This window comes from Hyperoodon ampullatus (assembly GCF_949752795.1).
Source record: "Hyperoodon ampullatus genome assembly, chromosome: 11".
Taxonomy (NCBI): domain Eukaryota; kingdom Metazoa; phylum Chordata; class Mammalia; order Artiodactyla; family Ziphiidae; genus Hyperoodon; species Hyperoodon ampullatus.
The window spans coordinates 27,894,723-27,913,234 of NC_136924.1; the positions used below are offsets into that span (position 1 = coordinate 27,894,723).

Genomic DNA, 18,512 nt, shown 5'->3' on the forward strand with positions numbered 1-18,512 from the left:
CTTTCCCCCCTCAACTGCTTACGGTTCGGTTAACTGAGCAGGGCAGCTGGGTGGGAGGCAGTGGTGGGCACAGCTCAGAACAGCCCTTTCCAAGAGGGCACCTCGTTACTAGTCCCACCGTCCAGTGCCTGGGTGAGGGCACCAACTGGTGGCCCCCGCGCAGATCCAGCCCAGACAAGTTAAAAAAGAATTTTAAACGCTACTAAAAAAATTAGTTTTTGATTGTAGCTAACATTTGAGAATGCAGATGACACATAAAATCGGGTTTTCTGGCTTCTCTTGAGAATTTGAAACATCCCAAAAGACAAGGTCCCCATTCCCTCACGACAACATGAGCAAGATTTAAGTGGCGTCTCCCACCTTCAGTGGCTCAGGGACTCCCTGCTGGCTCCAGAGGGCATTCGAGTTTGTGACCCTAACCCAGGTCACCAAATTTAAACCCTGATACAAAAGAAGTACCTTAACCCTCTGCTTGCTTGTTTCTGCCCTCAAAGTACCCAAGGTTAAAACGCAGCTCAGAGCCTTAGCTCACCTGTGGCCGTGTCAGCTGAGCCTAGCTGGGGGGCTGCATCTAGAGGCCAGCTCTGGGCCCTCCATCACCCAGGGTCTCCTGCACCACTGCCTCACCTTCCAGGGCTCAAAATGCTTCCCATCCATTGCACCTTTTCCTTTTTCTTTTTGCTTTGGAAAGGTAGGAAAAGCTCCTGTAGAGATTCAGTCCTTATTATTAAACAGGTGATTCCCTAGTGACAAGTTGAAATCCTAAGAAACCAATTTCCTGAGGCAAGAATATACAATGAGAAAAAGACAGCCTCTTCAGCAAGTGGTGCTGGGAAAGTTGGACGGCCGCATGTAAATCAATGAAGTTAGAACACACCCTCACACCGTGCACAAAAATAAACTCAAACTGACTTAAAGACTTAAACATTAGATATGATACCATAAAACTCCTAGAAGAGAACATAGGCAAAACATTCTGACAGAAATCATACCAATGTTTTCTTAGGTCAGTCTCCCAAGGCAAAAGAAATAAAAGCAAAAATAAACAAATGGGACCTAATCAAACTTACAAGCTTTTGCACAGCAAAGGAAACCATAAACAAAACAAAGAGACAACCTACAGAAAGGGAGAAAATATTTGCCAACGATGTGACCAAGGCCTTCATTTCCAAAATATACAAACAGCTCAACAACAAAAGAACAAACAACCCAATCCAAAAATGGGCAGAAGACCTAAAGAGACATTTCTCCAAGGAAGAAATACAGATGGCCAATAGGCACACGAAAAGATGCTCAGCATTGCTAATTATTAGAGAAATGCAACTCAAAACTACAATGAGGTATCACCTCACACCAGTCAGAGTGGTCATGATTAAAAAGTCTACAAATAAGAAATGCTGGAGAGGGTGTGGAGAAAAGGGAACCCTCATACACTGTTGGTGGGAATGTAAGTTGGTGCAGCCACTGTGGAAAACAGTATGGAGGTTCCTCAGAAAACTAAAAATAGAACTAGCATATGATGCAGCAGTCCCACTGCTGGGCATATATCCAGACAAACCTATAATTCAAAAAGATACATGCACCCCTGTGTTCATAGCGGCACTATTCACAATAGCCAAGACATGGAAATAACCTAAATGTCCACTGACAGATGAATGAATAAATAAGGTGTGGTACATATATACAGCACAATGGAATACTATTCAGCCGTAAAAAAAAGAATGAAATAATGCCATTTGCAGCAACATGGATGCAACTAGAGATTATCATACTAAGTGAAATAAGTCAGAAAGAGAAAGACAATACCATATGATATCACTTATATGTGGACTCTAAAATGTGACACAAATGAACATATCTATGAAACAGAATTACAGACATAGAGAACAGACTGGTGGTTGCCAAGGGGGAGGGGGTTGGGGGAGGCATGGAATGGGAGGTTAGGGTTGGCAGATGTAAGTTTTTATATATGGGATGGATAAACAACAAGGTCCTACTATATTGTACAGGGTATTATATTCAATATCCTATGATAAACCATAATAGAAAAGAATATTTTAAGAAAGAATGTATATATATATGTGTGTGTGTATATAACTGAATCATTTTGCTGCACAACAGTAATTAACACTGTAAATCAACTATACTTCAATTCAAATAAAGAAAAAAAGAAACCAGTTTCCCTGGCAATGCTAATGTCAGTTAATGTGGAATCAATTCTTTCCTAAACCCTTTAAGTTTTGCAACAGGTTCAGACTAGATTCTTTCTTTAAAGGCTCAATGTTTTTCTCCTTTCTTTTCTAAACATAAAAGTTTTTAAGCATTATAGAATTCCTAGTGGTTCTCTAAGGACACAGCCAAAGACGTTAGAATTGTGGCCTTCTAGACCTTTGATCTCTGGCCCTACAGGATGGAAAGCCCCTAATTTCAAATCTGAAGACCAGGAAGGTGAAATTTGCCCAAGATCACACACGGGTCATTACTCAAGTCCACTCCATGATTTAGTTTATATAGCTGCTGGCATTGGAGCCTCTAAGACATGGTTCCCACCTGGGCAGCTTTCGAATCCCCAGGGAGCTGGCCACACCCAAAGCAATCACATCAGATCTCTGGGGTGGGCCCCAGCCCTCAGTGGTCTTTAAAGCTCCCCTGTGAGCTGCCAGGATGGAGACGCGTGGCTCCAGCAGCTGCCCTGGAGACGGTAACTCCCAGGAGGAGCTGCTAGATCCTGGGGGGCTGCACGGTGCAGGGGCTCAGAGCACAGGCTGCCTGGATTCAAAACCAACCCCAGTTCCTAGCTCCTTGATCTTGAGCAAGTTATTCTCCCTGCGCCTCAGTTTCCTCATTCATAAGTTGGGAACACTAATGATACCTATCCCCTAGACCGTGAGGATTAAAAGTGGCTGGTACATAGTAAGTGCTCAAGAAATGGTAGCTAATATAAATGTGGGCCTCTTTTTTGCTGTGGATGTGGTTTCTTCAGGGATTCCTCATGACTAGCCTTTCTTGTGAGTTTAGGAATTACTGGACCAGAAGGAAATATAATAGAATCATAGCAAACCAGATCCCCAGGTTTTCCTCTCCCTCCTCCAGTTCTGAAATCAGCAAGATGATGGCAGTGCCCCCAAGATGCTCGAAGGGGTCTTGTATTAGGATTTGCAAGTGGAGAACCTGAGGCTGGGCCCAAGCAGGCAGTTGTTAATGACAGATTCTGCCAACCCCACTCTCTTGATGCCTTTACATTTACCTTTATCTCTGGGTTTCCATTCCTCTGCATCTCCTCCACCCAGGACAGTAAAATGGACCAGCTGCTCCTCCTTCAGTTTGGGTCCTTGTGTCTGAAAGAAACTGTAAACACCACAAAAGATGTTGTAATTTAAGGGAAATGTGCTTTCCTTCCTTTTAAGATGAAACGTAGTGAAGTTTTAAAGACTTTTTCAAACAGTCCCTAAATTTGGTACTTCAGCTAATTACAGTTGCCTTTTTTAAATGTCCAAATTAAAAATAGACATCTAAGTGAGAACGCAGGACACAGCCCGGAGCCTCTGGCCATGTTCACGGTTTCCTAGACTCAGCCTTCCTCTGACCTGATTTATACTCCTGGGAGATCAAAGGAAGGTGAGGGGAGTCGAGGCTGCAGCTGGAGGTAGACCTAGGAGTTGCCTGGCAGCAGACGACGAACTTGGCTCTGTGTTCTATAGTTAAGAATAGCTTGAACTGGTGAAAGATGTTAGATTGCCGTCCTTTCCTCATAGTGAAAAGATGTGGTTCTCAAAGTGTGGTCCTCGGACCAGCAGCATCAGCATCACCTGGTGTAATGGGCTGAATTGTGCCCCACCCCCAGTATTCATATACTGGAGTCCCAACCCCCCAGCACCTCAGAACATAACCGTATTTGGAGATAGGGCCTTTAAAGAGGTGACTGAATTAAATCGAGGCCATTAGGGTGGGCCTAATCCAGTAAGACTGGTGTCCTTATAAGAAGAGGAAGAGGACATCCCTGGTGGCGCAGTGGTTAAGAATCCTCCTGCCAGTGCAGGGGACACGGGTTCAAGCCCTGGTCCAGGGAACATCCCACATGCCGCAGAGCAATTAAGCCCGTGCGCCACAACTACTGAGCCCACGTGCTGCAACTACTGAAGCCTGCACTCCGCAGCGAGAAGCCACCGCAATGAGAAGCCCGCGCACCGCAACAAAGAGTAGCCCCTGCTCGCCACAACTAGAGAAAGCCCGCACACAGCAACGAAGACCCAACACAGCCAAAAAATAAATAATTTAAAAAGAAGAAGAAGAAGAGGAAGAGACACCAGGGGTAAAGATGCACAGAGGGTTGACCATGCGAAAAGGCAGCAAGAAGGCAGACATACGCAAGCCAAGGAGAGAGACCGCAGAGGAAACCAACCCTGCCCGCACCTCCAGGACTCTGAGAAAATCCGTTTCTGCTGCTTAAGCCACCCAGTCTGTAGTATTTTGTTATGGCAGCCCTAACAAACTGACAACCTGGGAGCTTGCTAGAAATGCAGATTCTCAGGCCCCGTCCCAGACGTACTGAATTGGCAACTTGGGGTGGATCCAGCAAACTGCGTTTTAACAAGCCCTCCAGGTGATTGCCATGCAAGCTCAAGGTTGAGAACCATTCACATGAGGTATTATTGGTAATACCTGGCAGAGCCAGCCCAGAAGAAGATGACACATGGTCGGAAGTACGGGCCGTTCTGCTGAATATAAACTTTCTTTTAGTAGGTTCTGGAGAAGTCCCACTGGGATCTTTAAGTGGGACGGTGTGTGAAAGTGCTCCATGAATGCTGAAGGGCCCTGTGGACACAGGTGATAGTGACGCGTGCTACTCGTCTCCCACGAAGAAAGCGACCCTCTGAATATTCCAGCATGGACACACTGAATCCAAGAATCTCCCTCCTCGACTCAAATTTCTGAGTCCCTAACACTGCGTATATTTTCTGTCCCAAGCAATTGGAATGCTACTTCTTTCTGAGAACAAAAGCAAGGAGACTTAATCCCGTTTCCCCTTTTGTCCCTACTACGAGGAAGCCCACCACCAAAGAAGATCCTCAGTCACAGCCCTTTTAGTACATTTGTTTTTTCCTCTTTCAGTTTTATGCTACACATATGTCCTTTGTTATGGTCTCTTCAGATACCTTTGAGAAAGGAAAGAAGAGGGGAGAGAAAGGGAGTGAAAAAGGAAAGAGATTGATCTCAAGCTCAGATAATTATCAGAACAACAAGCCCTCTTTGTAAAACTGATACAGCATGGTTGGAGAAGACAGATGTTTTCTCTCCGTGACAAGGAAGCAAGCTGTTCACCAAGGAAATGCTCTTCACTCCCTCCTCTTCCTGGATAGATGTCAAACTGATACTCAGGGAACCAGTTAGTTGCTCAAGAGTTGGGACCATTACAAAAGCTCCTGTGAACCCTGACTGGGGACAAGTGTGGAAGTGACATGACCAGATCTGCATTTTCTTTAAGGTTAGAAATCACTGCTTACCTGATTACAATTTCTAACATGCGGTTGGTCCTAATAACAAAAATGGAGATATCTGCAACAGCCCAGGCCGCCATCCGAAATCTCTCCTGCCCTATCCTGGCCATGATGGTGAAGCATTCTTCTCTTCCCTCTGACCTGTCCAGGGCTCCCCTTAATCCAGGTTTCTTAAACCAAGATACAAGGGGTCCACAGATATAGCTCCCAGGGATCTGAGTTCTGATAATTGTATTAATTTTATATTTTTATTTTGTATTCTTATTTGTATTTTGAAAAAATGTTAAAGCATTTCTGGACTATCAGGGCCACACCTAGTCCTGCCATGTGAAATTATGGCACATGTGTTCATTGATGGTCTTGGTAGTAACGTGTAACTCAATTTTTATTGTCTTGGGCTCATTAGAATTGGGCAGAGACAAAAAATATATAAATGATGCATTTGGACCAAGTAAAGGTCAAATGATGTTAGAGGGTGCTGGATTTTACAGTAACTAGAAATGAGAGGGCTTCCCTGGTGGCGCAGTGGTTGAGAGTCCGCCTGCTAATGCAGGGGACGCAGGTTCATGCCCCAGTCCGGGAAGATCCCACATGCCGTGGAGCGGCTGGGCCCGTGAGCCATGGCCGCTGAGCCTGCGCGTCCAGAGCCTGTGCTCCGCAACGGGAGAGGCCACAGCAGTGAGAGGCCCGCGAACCGAAAAAAAAAAAATAGAAATGAGAAAGTGGTGGGAAAGTTGAGCAGCCACATACAAGAGGAATGCCACACTGCAAAGAGCCTATCCCGGCATAGACAGCAAGTGCCCTGTGCGTTTCTAGCAGGACTTTGGTTCCAGTAAAACATCATCATCCGTCAGGTTAATGCATATTTTAGTACCATTATACTTTAAATAAGTTAAATCAACACTAGCCTGAAATTGTTTTAAAATAAAAAGTTAAAATAAAAACAAAATATTTTGTTAAAAAAAAATCAACACTAGAGGCCTGGGTGAATTCCTTCCTCTGAGAAAGAATTGAGAATATGTCTCAGGATTGGGAATATGCTTATTCTCTTGATCTGTGCCCCAAGGTCCTCCTGAGGGAAATTGTGCTGCCTCATTGCAGCAGGTGCAAGATTGGCCACCTCAACTGCCGTGGAGAAGGAGGAAATGGAAGAGAAAGAAACCACAATACCACATTCCAAAGCCCCTTTGAGTTATTTTCTGTCTCTGCAATTGGATGTAAAATGACGCTGTGGTATCGTTTCCATTTTTCATGGCTCTGTGGTCCTGAGTGCAATATTATCTGACGTGGTACCTCCCTGGGGATTCAAACGGCCAGAAAATTGTTTCCAACTGAAAAAAGCTGGGGGGAAAGATGGAGGACCCCTTGTTTCTCTGCTCCTTTAGCAATTTATTGCCTTCAATACTGTCCAGTAGTGATTCAAATGGACAAAATGGACAGGCCCTTTTTCCTTCCTAGTCCTATTTCCTTTAGGACAGCTCTGGTTTGGGTTTGGTTTTTTAAGTGGCATGAATGCTCTTCTTAAGGTGATGAATACATCTGCTCAGAAATCGCAAAAGTTAGAGTTTTACCATTCAAACTAAACATTAATTGAACTCCATGACCTAGGGCTGGCCTGCAACGAAATTATAGAGCTGGTGAAATTTGAGATTTCTGGCCTTCTTTCTTGGATTTTTTTTTTTTCTTTCATGAAGAATGCATAGGGACTTCCCTGGTGGCGCAGTGGTTAAGAATCTGCCTGCCAATGCGGGGGACACAGGTTCAAGCCCTGGTCTGGGAAGATCCCAGATGTCGTGAAGCAACTAAGCCCATGTGCCACAACTACTGAGCCTGCGCTGTAGAGCCCACAAGCCACAACTACTGAAACCCACGCACCTAGAGCCCGTGCACCGCAACAGGAGAAGCCACGGTAATGAGAAGCCCGCGCCCCGCAACGAAGAGTAGCCCCCGCTCACCGCAACTAGAGAAAGCGCGCTCTCAGCAAGGAAGACCCGACGCAGCCAAAGATGGATTAATTAATTAATTTAAAAAAGAATGCGTATATGTTAACTGCCTTCAGTTAAAAGGGAACACTCTTGCACTGCTGGTGGGAATGTGAATTGGTACAGCCACTATGGAGAACGGTATGGAGGTTCCTTAAAAAACTACAAATAGAACTACCATATGACCCAGCAATCCCACTACTGGGGATATACCCTGAGAAAACCATAATTCAAAAAGAGACATGTACCAAAATGTTCATAGCAGCCCTATTTACAATAGCCCGGAGATGGAAACAACCTAAGTGTCCATCATCGGATGAATGGGTAAAGAAGATGTGGCACATATATACAATGGAATATTACTCAGCCATAAAAAGAAATGAAATTGAGCTATTTGTAATGAGGTGGTTGGACCTAGAGTCTGTCATACAGAGTGAAGTAAGTCAGAAAGAGAAAGACAAATACTGTATGCTGACACATATATATGGAATTTAAGAAAAAAAAATGTCATGAGGAACATAGGGGTAAGACAGGAATAAAGACACAGACCTACTTGAGAATGGACTTGAGGATATGGGGAGGGGGAAGGGTAAGCTGTGACAAAGCGAAAGAGAGGCATGGACATATATACACTACCAAACGTAAGGTAGATAGATAGTGGGAAGCAGCCGCAGAGCACAGGGAGATCAGCTGGGTGCTTTGTGACTGCCTGGAGGGGTGGGATGGGGAGGGTGGGAGGGAGGGAGATGCATGAGGGAAGGGATGTGGGAACAGATGTACATGTATGACTGATTCACTTTGTTATAAAGCAGAAACTAAAAAAAAAATAAAATAAAATAAATAAAGTGCTACATAAACACAGAGGGAGGACTTAGGAATATGCTGTTGAAAGTTTCTCATAATAAAAATGTATATTTCAAAAAAAAAAAAAAAAAAAAAAAAAAAAGAATGCGTATATGTTAACTGCCTTCAGTGTACCATACCTTGTCCAAATTCTGAACTAGACTTGATCTTATTATCTAAATGCCAACCCATACTTTTTATTTGATTTAATCAACACGCCTGCAGGGTAGGTGGCACTATTCCCATTTTGCAAATGACAGAACCGAGGCTTAAAAAGTTAAGGGTCTTGCCCAAGCCTAGGTCTTCTGATTGCAGATCTTACCCACTTTCTACTTAGTGCTCTAATACCCTTTCCTTGCTCTTCTATGTAAAAATATCATCTTGGGTTTCCCTGGTGGCACAGTGGTTAAGAGTCCGCCTGCCGATGCAGGGGACATGGGTTCATGTCCCAGTCCGGGAAGATCCCATATGCCGCGGAGCGGCTGGGCCCATGAGCCATGGCCGCTGAGCCTGCGCGTCCGGAGCCTGTGCTCCGCAACGGGAGGGGCTGCAACAGTGAGAGGCCCGCGTACCGCAAAAAAAAAAATATATATATATATATCATCTTATATAATGTTACCCTCTCTTATACATTTATATTTTATAACAATTTGCTCAAAGGTATGGGCTGAAGGCTTGGTTCCTGTATTAGTTCCCTAGGACTGCCTAACAAAGTATCATAAACTCAGTGGCTTAAAATAACAGGAGTTTATTCTCTTACAGCTCCAGAGGCTGGAAGTCTAAAATCACGGTGTCAGCAGGGTCACGCGCTCTCTGATGGTGCCACGCGCACACCCTTCCTCGTCCTCCCCTGCTCTGGTCATTGCTGACAATCCTCGGCATCTCTTAGCTAGTAGATGCGTCACTCCAGCCTCTGCCGTCACATGGCCTTCTCTATGTGTGTCTCTGTATTCTCTCCTTATAACGACACTAGTCATTGGACTAGGACCCACCTTAACTCAGTATGACTTCAGTTTAACTAATCGCATCTGCAAAAAAAACCCCGTATTTCCAAATAAGGTCACATTCTGAGGTCCCCCATGAATTTTGGGGGATCCCTATTACAGCCTCTATTAAAGAACGTTCTGACATCTATGAACAATTGGGAAATTTCTTTAGCTACAGAGGGGCCTTCCCCCTTTCCTGTCAAGTTTCCCTGAAGAGATTATTAACTGATTCATTCATTCACTGAACAAATACTTAGTGACCGTCTACTGTATGACTGGCACTTTTGCAAGCACTGGAGCTACAGCCCTGGAAAGACAAAGTTCACACTTCATGGTACTTGCATTCAACAGGGAGAAACTTTTGCCAGTGTGGTATGAAGGTGTGGTCACAAAGGGCAGGAACTACAAGGCTTCACAATAGGCTCCAGAACTGGCTCATCTTCCCTTCTAACACATTCTGCTAGTCTGAGCAAGTCACAGCCAGCCAGAGTCAAGGGGCTAGAGAAATAGACTCGACTTCTTGAAGGGAAGAGTGACAGTGTAGGATTGTAAAGGGGAACAACCATCGAGAGGGCAGTGACAACTCCTTCGAGATTTCCCCCAGTTGCTTATGAGACCAAAGTAGCAAGAGAATCTCCTGTTTGCTCATGGGATTTTCAGAACCTTAGCAGTCTGTCTTGGTTTGCTTCCTTCCCTTGAGTGTGGAAATTTCCAGTGGTGAGAGCATCTACTTCAGAGAATTGCTGGGAAGATTAAAGATAATGTATTTAAATAATCTGAAGGTGTGAAGGTGCCTGACACAGAGTAGTAGCTCCCCCAGCTGTCTGCTGTCGTCTCATACCGGTTCATGATCACCATCGCCGTCATCGTTGTGGGAACCATGAGAGAAGACAGACACAGAGCCCTAAAGCAGGATGTAATGACTTCTCTCCAGTGGCCACCAGGATATCCCTCAGGTCCCCGATAAACTCATCAGTGTTCCTAACTTAAGCCCATCCCAATTGCCCTGTGCACATTCTAGAATTAACTGTACAGATTGTGGTTCAGAGTTGGAAACACAAGGCCAGCTTCTTGGGTCCCACCCAGGCCCTTGGCTCTACTGACTTGCCTGTGCAGGTGGTTTTAGGGGTGGGGGGATTCCACTGATCCCTCTGCATTCCCTACTCTAGACCACCCGCAGTCCAGCCTGGAGAGGGCAGTGGCTCTATGGCTTTGGGTCCCTGTGAATCAAGTGGTCGCCTGACTCGAGAAAACCAAGCATGAAATAGACAGGGCAATTATGCTGTAAAGGACGCTCAGTGGGGAGGGTGTTTAGAGGAGGGAATGATTCTTCCACTTGTGTGGCAGGAGAGTGTGTTGGGCCTTCATGGATTATCCAGTTTATACCAGCAGAAAGGGAGAGGGAAGAATCCCAGATAGGAGTGGCTGGGCCCAACAGGGAAAGAGTGAATCATTTGTTTCTTTGGAGCTTCCTTCAGTTCTAAAAGGGGGAGGAACGGGAATGAGGTGGGAAAAGTAGGTTGGTGCTGGACTGTGAAGGACCTCAGGAGACGAGTGTAAGGATGGGGACCCCATTCATTCCGGGGTCAGGGATGCAACCATGTCCTCTGCAGCCCCAGAGTGGCTATTCCATAGCCCTGGTGCCCCAGTCTGTCTATAACTTTAATCATAATATTAGTATCTTTGATATTTAAAAGAAGATCCATACATCTGAAACTAACACAACATTATAAATCAACTATACTCCGATATAAAAGAAAAAATTAAATTAAAAAAAAAAGAGCACATTACACATTCAGAGGGTAGATGGAGGCATGGCATTAAGCCAAACAACAGTAGGGTGTCACCACTCCATTGGAAGTCTCTGAGTCTCTGGGGTTGGAGACCAAGATGGCAGCACACCAGGGCAGTGTGGTCTCATGTTGCCTATTCTAGGTGGACTGTGAGAACTAGTTCAGATTGGGAGTGAATGGCCTTTAGGGGAGAAACCTTTGCTCCTAGAGTTCAGAGGAGCACACAGATTTTCCCTTTGGCCCCTACTGAGGCCGCCAGCTCTCTGGTCTGGTGCCTCTTAGGCTGTGAGCCCTTTAGGAAAGGGTTATATCTCCCAGGGGTGCTGGGCAGAGTGCCTTGTACTTTATGAGGTCTGGACACTTGTTTGAATGGATGGATCAGTGGACGAATATGGCAGAGAGGAAAAGCTCAAAGATAATAAATGTAAATACCCATATATTACGGTTCCAAGTGATAGATAACCCAGACCTAAACTGCCTTTTGCACCAAAGCAACTGTATTGACTAATGCAACAAAAGCCCAGAAGCTGGGGGTCTGGTTTCAACAACATATGGAGCTAGGTATTCAGATGATGTCACTGGGAATACATCCCCTTGTCTTTCTGCTCATCCTTCCTCTGTTCCCTTCATCCCCAGTCTGGTTCTCCCTGCATGGTGGCCCTCGTCCCTGACCCCAAGCTCCAGGGTGCATTCTCTCAGCTCAGCAGCTTGAGAGGAAAGGGAGCTGAGAATGAAGGAAAGCAGGTTCCCAGGTGAAAATCAAGGCACCAGTACTGAGGAAGCAAAAAGCAACAGATGTCCACAGTGATAGGCTTGTAGAAAAACTGGATCCCCTTGCTTTGAAATAGATCAATCAAATGCCAGAACTCCATGCTTTCTTCCTGCTTTAATCAAGAAGACTGGAGGACTGGACATCAGATTAGAGCGGAAAGTGGGCAGCTTTGGTTGCCAGGCAGACCTGAGTTTGAATACTGACTCTTGCTGTGTGATCTCAAGCTAGTAACGTAACATCTCTGAGCCTCAGTTCCCTTTTCTTTCCAGCTGGACTGTCAGCTCCATAAGGGCAGTTACCTTGTTGCACTTTTTCATTCCTGCACCCCCAGCGCCTAGCAGCATGCTACCTGGCACAGCGGCAGGTATTTGGTATTGTTAAATGAATCAGTAACGGTTCAAGTTTGTTGTACAGAGAAAAGAAAAACTGTATACATGAAGCTCTAATAAAATGCCTGGCACGTAGAGGGTGATGGGTAAGTTACAGAGTTGGTCATTATCATTACTCTCCAAAGGAAGCATGGTGGAACACAGAACCAAAAGAGTCCCGACAGCTGATGGAGAATTGGAAAGGGAGGCAGGCCATTTAGGTTGTCAGTGGCTGCCTTGGTGGCCCGCACTGGCCATCGTGTTGTGGATGTGGCCCAGTGTAAACATCCCACACAAGTACTGAGTCTGTATTCTTCTTGTGTCCCCTCTGCAGCTGGAGCTCTCCAACACGGCCATCCTGCACCAGATGCGACGCGACCAGGTCACAGACACGTGCCGGGCCAACAGCGCCGCGAGCCGCAAGCGGCGGGTGCTGACCCCCAACGACCTGAAGCACCTGGTGGTGGATGAGGACCACGAGCTCATCTACTGCTACGTGCCCAAGGTGGCGTGCACCAACTGGAAACGGCTTATGATGGTCCTGACCGGGCGTGGCAAATACAGCGACCCCATGGAGATCCCGGCCAACGAGGCGCACGTCTCGGCCAACCTGAAGACCCTGAACCAGTACAGCATCCCCGAGATCAACCACCGCTTGAAAAGCTACATGAAGTTCCTGTTCGTGCGGGAGCCCTTCGAGAGGCTGGTGTCCGCCTACCGGAACAAGTTCACGCAGAAGTACAACACCTCCTTCCACAAGCGCTACGGCACCAAGATCATCAGGCGGCAGCGCAAGAACGCCACGCAGGAGGCCCTGCGCAAGGGCGACGACGTCAAGTTCGAGGAGTTCGTGGCCTATCTCATAGACCCGCACACCCAGCGCGAGGAGCCCTTCAACGAACACTGGCAGACCGTCCACTCTCTCTGCCACCCGTGCCACATCCACTATGACCTCGTAGGCAAGTACGAGACGCTGGAGGAGGATTCCAATTACGTCCTGCGGCTGGCGGGCGTGGGTGGCTACCTGAAGTTCCCCACCTACGCCAAGTCCACCAGAACTACTGATGAAATGACCACAGAGTTCTTCCAGAACATCAGCTCAGAGCACCAGACGCAGCTGTACGAAGTCTACAAACTCGACTTTTTAATGTTCAATTACTCAGTGCCAAGCTACCTGAAATTGGAATGAAGGGTGGAGGTGGGGAGAGGGGCGAGAATCGTGCTTTTTAATTTAAGATTTTTATTTGTCAAAAGAATTCTATGGATATTGGGTTATTTTGTAAATTAATATTTCTTTGGGGATGATGCTGCGAGCAGCATAGTGAGAATTATTTAAAATCCTTAGTAGGGAAGGACGGCTGTCTTTGCAGGGGACTAGGATGGGTGTCCTTGTTTTTTAGACATGAATCCCCCCAACACTGTTTCAGAGGTTTCTTTGTGTTCTGGTGAATTCCATGAATTGTGCATCCCATAAGTTCTAATTAATGTTATTTATAGTTATTTAAACATGGTCTCTGTATAGGTTTCTTTTTGTGGCAGCAAGATTCTCACGTCTTTGCAGAAGAAATCTATGTTTCATTCTGTGCTTGCAGCAGCTCGTGCAGGGGCATGAATGTTCTCCTTATTAACCGCTCAGAGAGTCACTGTGATAACAACCATTGTGCTGTCTGTTGATACCACCATTCTTGAAATTCTGCTAGAAATAAATAGAAAGAGGCACCTTTGCAAGAGACTGATTCCAAACTGATTTCAGTCGACCCAAACGTTCCTCACACGAAAGAAAAGTGATTTTTTTTTTAACCCAAGGAGAGAGCTGATTGTAGCTTTTTTTTTTCCCACCAGACTTAGCAATCTGGTAGAATAGGCTTTTCTACAGAATTTTTTAACTGGCAGTGCCAGTTGTGATGAAGGTGAAGTGGCTGGTGCTTTACATTCAACAAGTATTTATTAAGCAACTACTATGTGCTAGGCCTAATTCTAGACCCTGCGGATAGAGCATTAAACAAAGCCAATAGTCTTGGCCCTCAAGAAGTTTTACGTGGACGCAGAGTATCCAGCTTGACAGTTTGCAAACCCCTGATATTCATGGACATAACATGAGGTTTGGACTATTCACGAACAACCCCAGAATGTTCAGGATCCCTACAAATTTGCATTTTTCTATGGCCCAAATTTGAAAACCATGTGCTTGGAACAGGCCACTTAACTTGGTGAGTAATCCAAGCTCATTGCCCAACGTAAGAGATGACAAAAATGTTTCCTGTCATGTGCCCACTCCAATTTATTGGTAGTATCTATCTGCCTTTAAGCCCCAGAACAGATTTGCCAGGCACGGCATGGAAGAGTGCTGTGATTGATTAGTGATGTCTGCCTTGGGTGAGGGAAAGGGAATATTCCCCAACCGTCTCCTCCTGTCATTTCCAGCCCAGCTTTAAGGTCTCCACCTAGAAGTGTTGTTTTCTACTCTTTGCCATGTAAAAGATTAAAATTTTGTGGCAGGACTCAGACCTGGCATTTCTACTCCTTGTGAAGGTCAGAGGCGGACTATTTGTACACTTATGCATATCCGCTCCTCCAAAGGCCAAGAAACCATCGGCGCCTTTGCAACCACCAGCAATGAGCAGCAGGGATAGCCTTCTGTGATGGTAACCCACGCCCTTTTCCTCTGGAAGGCTGGAAACATTCCATTCCCTGTTCCTTGCTAATTAACGTCTGCACATGCTTCTTATTTCCGATGCCTCCGCTCTGAAGTTGGAGCCACATCCCTCTTACAGCTAGTGAATGAGTTGGTAGCAGATACTGTATATAATAATAATAGTTCTAATAATAGGGGGTGGGGTGGGATGGGGTGTGGGTAAGTTTTGCTTTTTGTTTTTGATGCAGTGTATAGCACAGAGGGTAGAAGAATATTCTAAACGAACAAAAAATGAATAATTTATTCACAGAAGCTATTAAAATTGTATTGTAAAGCTCACAGCCAGCTCAGTGAGCAGCAGCTGCCATGTCTCACGGAGGAAATTATTTTATTGAATGTGAGTGAGGTGTGCACTGGAGTGGCCGCAGCTATTTATAAGATGTTGTGTACCTTCTCCTCTCTCCTTTGCGAAGGGCACAGCAGCTGTACCCTTGACGAATAGAGATTTATGCAATGTGTTTTACCAAGTAGAGTGACAGACTTCAGCTGTCCTTGGAATTATTCCTGGACCCTGTTTCCAGGCAGGGGACACTGTCCTCAGAAACAAACTTCTGCTAATGAAAGAGGTTTCTGGCATTTCCTGATAATGTGCTTCAGAGAACACAGGTTCTCCCCAGACACAAGTTGGTGTGATGCAAAATAAGGGCTTTGTAGTCAAATATCCTTGGGAAACAAAGCGAAGTCCATTTCCTTTCTGCAGGACTTTTCAGAGCCTTGAATGTGTGCTGTGCCTTGTGAATTCCCAAGAGCATCACTGATGGAGTCGGTGGCATTTCCTGGCCTTCTTTGAGCGGGATACTCTATTTTGCAGATCATCTCAGAGAGCTAGCGTTCCACTGAATATTCTTTGGCTAGGTTGCTTTAGCACATCTGAGGTCTTCAAGGATAAAAAACTGCTTCCCTGACATCCCGCTTCCAAAAACAAAACAAAACAACAATAAAACAGCACCACAGTCTCCACCCGGTTTATAGCAACGAAGGGACTTTATCAAATGAATTCAACTTTTGCTTAAGTGCAATGGTTCTAATCCTGGATATTACATGGACCACGATTCCCTCCCTCCCAGAGGGAGTGCCGGAAGAGTCTTGGGCGGTGCTGACAGAAGGAGGGATGGGGGAGGGGCACAAAGCCTCAGCTGGTCCCCCTAGTGCTTGAGCCTAAGGTTACTCAGTGCAAGCCAAGAGAGCTCAACCCTTGCTGAATGCTCCTTCGATTCTATAGTTTGGAATTGTTCAGTGTTCTTTTAGTACTTTAAGTGGAAATTCACGTGGATTTCCCGCGTTTTGCGTTTCCACATCTCATGCGTCTTTGATCCGCTGTGATGCCTTCATTCGTCTTCTCGCTCTAGTGGGAAAGGGTGTCCTTCAGGGGACGATACTGCGGTATGGTTCGGCAGCGAAGGGCTCTTTCTCCTCGTGTTTTGTGTTCATATTTTATTTTCTAATGGCATAAAAACTTTTTTTTAAAAAATCAATTCAACTGTTTTTGCAGAAGGTAGAAAGTATTCTGTGTCCTTGGTGAAAAAGAATCCATGGGTGAAAATGTGCCTGGGAAACAAAAGTTCTTGGTTCTTCCGTTCCTTTTCCTTTTTTTTTAAAGGAGACTGTTTGAAAACGCTTTCTATTGCATGCTTAGCTGGAGAAAAGTACAGGCAGGTGTCCCATCTCCGAGCCACTTTTCAGAGGTGCTGCTGTGTTTTCAAAACCAGGTACAGAGTTGTATTTACAAGGACATGCCTGCTTAACCTGTCCCTTTGGTTGGAAAACTGTAGAATATTAGCCACGGGGTTTGAATTCCTGCAGCTGCTTCAGACCCTGCCCCTCCCTGCCTCCCCAGCTGGTCTGGGAAGAACGGCACTCTGCTGACCTGTTGGTGTCTCAGAGGGGACCTTGCTTCCCACCTGTCCACCAGGTGAGTTTCCCTGTCCTGCCTGTTCAGCTGTATGGCACAGGACAGCAGCAGGCAGTGGAAACTTCGGTCAGACCAGTGTCCTGGTGGCAAAGGCATGGAAGCACCAGGGTCTGATCCTTACTGGTAGAAAATTCCCAGAACAAAAGCGAGTCCTTAGCATCCTTAGCTGGTGGGGTCTGGACCAGTGCTGAGGTAGTGATTGCAAAAGTCCCTGTTCTAACCTGGCCTGTGGCCGAGGGACTCTGACCCTGATGGGTGGGGCTCAGAGCAGATCTCTCACAGCCTGACCGTCCCCTACACACACACACACACACACGCAATCTGAGCTGCCCCGTTCTGTGCGATCCTGGGGACCAGAATCTCTTGCCCACTCATGTCAGCAGGACTGACCTCATCACTCCCCCAAATTTCCCTCAACCAGTATTTCCTCCAGCCTTTTCCATCACAACCAACTGGACCCTATGAACAGGCAGCAGGATCTTCTACAACCAGCTTGACCTTCGGCCGTTAACAGGCGAATTTCAGTCTGTTACCCTTTGTCAGGTACAGAAGGGGCTTCCCGTACTATTTTCTTAGGAGCGTGCTCAGTATGGCATATGGACATATAATTTAACATCTTTGTGGAGTATGACTTTCTTTTTTTACATATTTGTGTGCAGTAGAGGGCCTGTTGTAGAAAACTCTCCCTGTATCTTACTGTACTGTTCAAGAAAGCTGAATTCCACATTGCCAACAAAAGCGTGAAAATGTTCATGAACCTTCCTCCAGGAAAAGCCATTCAAGCCTGATTATTTTTCTAAGTAACTTCAATTAAATTGAAGAAAGAAAAGAAGCTTTTCTCTGTGTATGGTTTGTTCACGGCTCACTGACAAAGGACTGCAGGGGTGGGCTGGGCTGGGCTGTGTCCCTTAGCATGTGCGGGGCCCTGCTCACGTGTATCAGAGGATGGAGTGGGAGAGACGCACATGCAGACCCCATTGCAGTCTTGGCCGTGGCAAAGACCTCCATAGAGCCGAGCCCTTTCTGTTTAGTGGATGAATAGAAGCTTTCTTCATTCCTGTTTTGTTTGTAAATTCTTTGTAAAGCGATGCATTAGAACGCCCACCCTGATCATGTAGGCTACCACCCCTGTAAAAAATAAGGAAACAGGCCCTGAAAGGCTAAAGGGCGTTGGTGGCAGAGCCGGTATTCAAACTTAGGTTGATGTGCCTTCAGAGTTGTGGCACTCGACGACACGCCTCTCTTAAGTGCCTGTCTTTGGTTCCGAAGTTGTAGACCTGCCCTTCAAAGCCCCGATTTTCCGCTTCCGAATCCATTCCTTTTCTGATGTCGTATATAGCTTCTTTCGGTTCCACTGATGGACATTTTTAGCTTTATTGATAAGAACTATTTATTTATTTGTCAAAGAAGAAATCATCTCAAAGTTGTACCTCTATATTATTGTACCCTAATTTTTAAAAATGTATTACGTAAACATTTTGACATGAGAATCCTGAATTTGAAGATATGTCTCGTTTTTCAACCATGCCGGATATGGTATCTAATATGTCCACTCACCAGCTGGTTCTCACCACCAGTGGCCTGGCTCCCACCCATTCCTGGTGTCATTACTGTCCTTGCTCTGGTCCCCTCTGGTTGGGAAACGGCCAGACCATGGAGCTTA

General features: G+C 45.8%; 1 protein-coding gene across 2 annotated transcripts in view; it reads left to right on the top strand.

Moving 5' to 3' along the window:
- CHST11 (carbohydrate sulfotransferase 11) overlaps positions 1-13,431 on the top strand; it is a gene marked incomplete at both ends in the record, with an annotated part of 282,436 nt that extends 269,005 nt beyond the window's left edge. For both annotated transcript variants that reach the window (XM_079716005.1, XM_079716006.1), the window contains one exon: positions 12,577-13,431. In XM_079716005.1, coding sequence (XP_079572131.1) covers positions 12,577-13,431 — 855 coding nt within the window. The remainder of the gene's footprint in view (positions 1-12,576) is intronic.
- Positions 13,432-18,512: the final 5,081 nt, after the last annotated feature.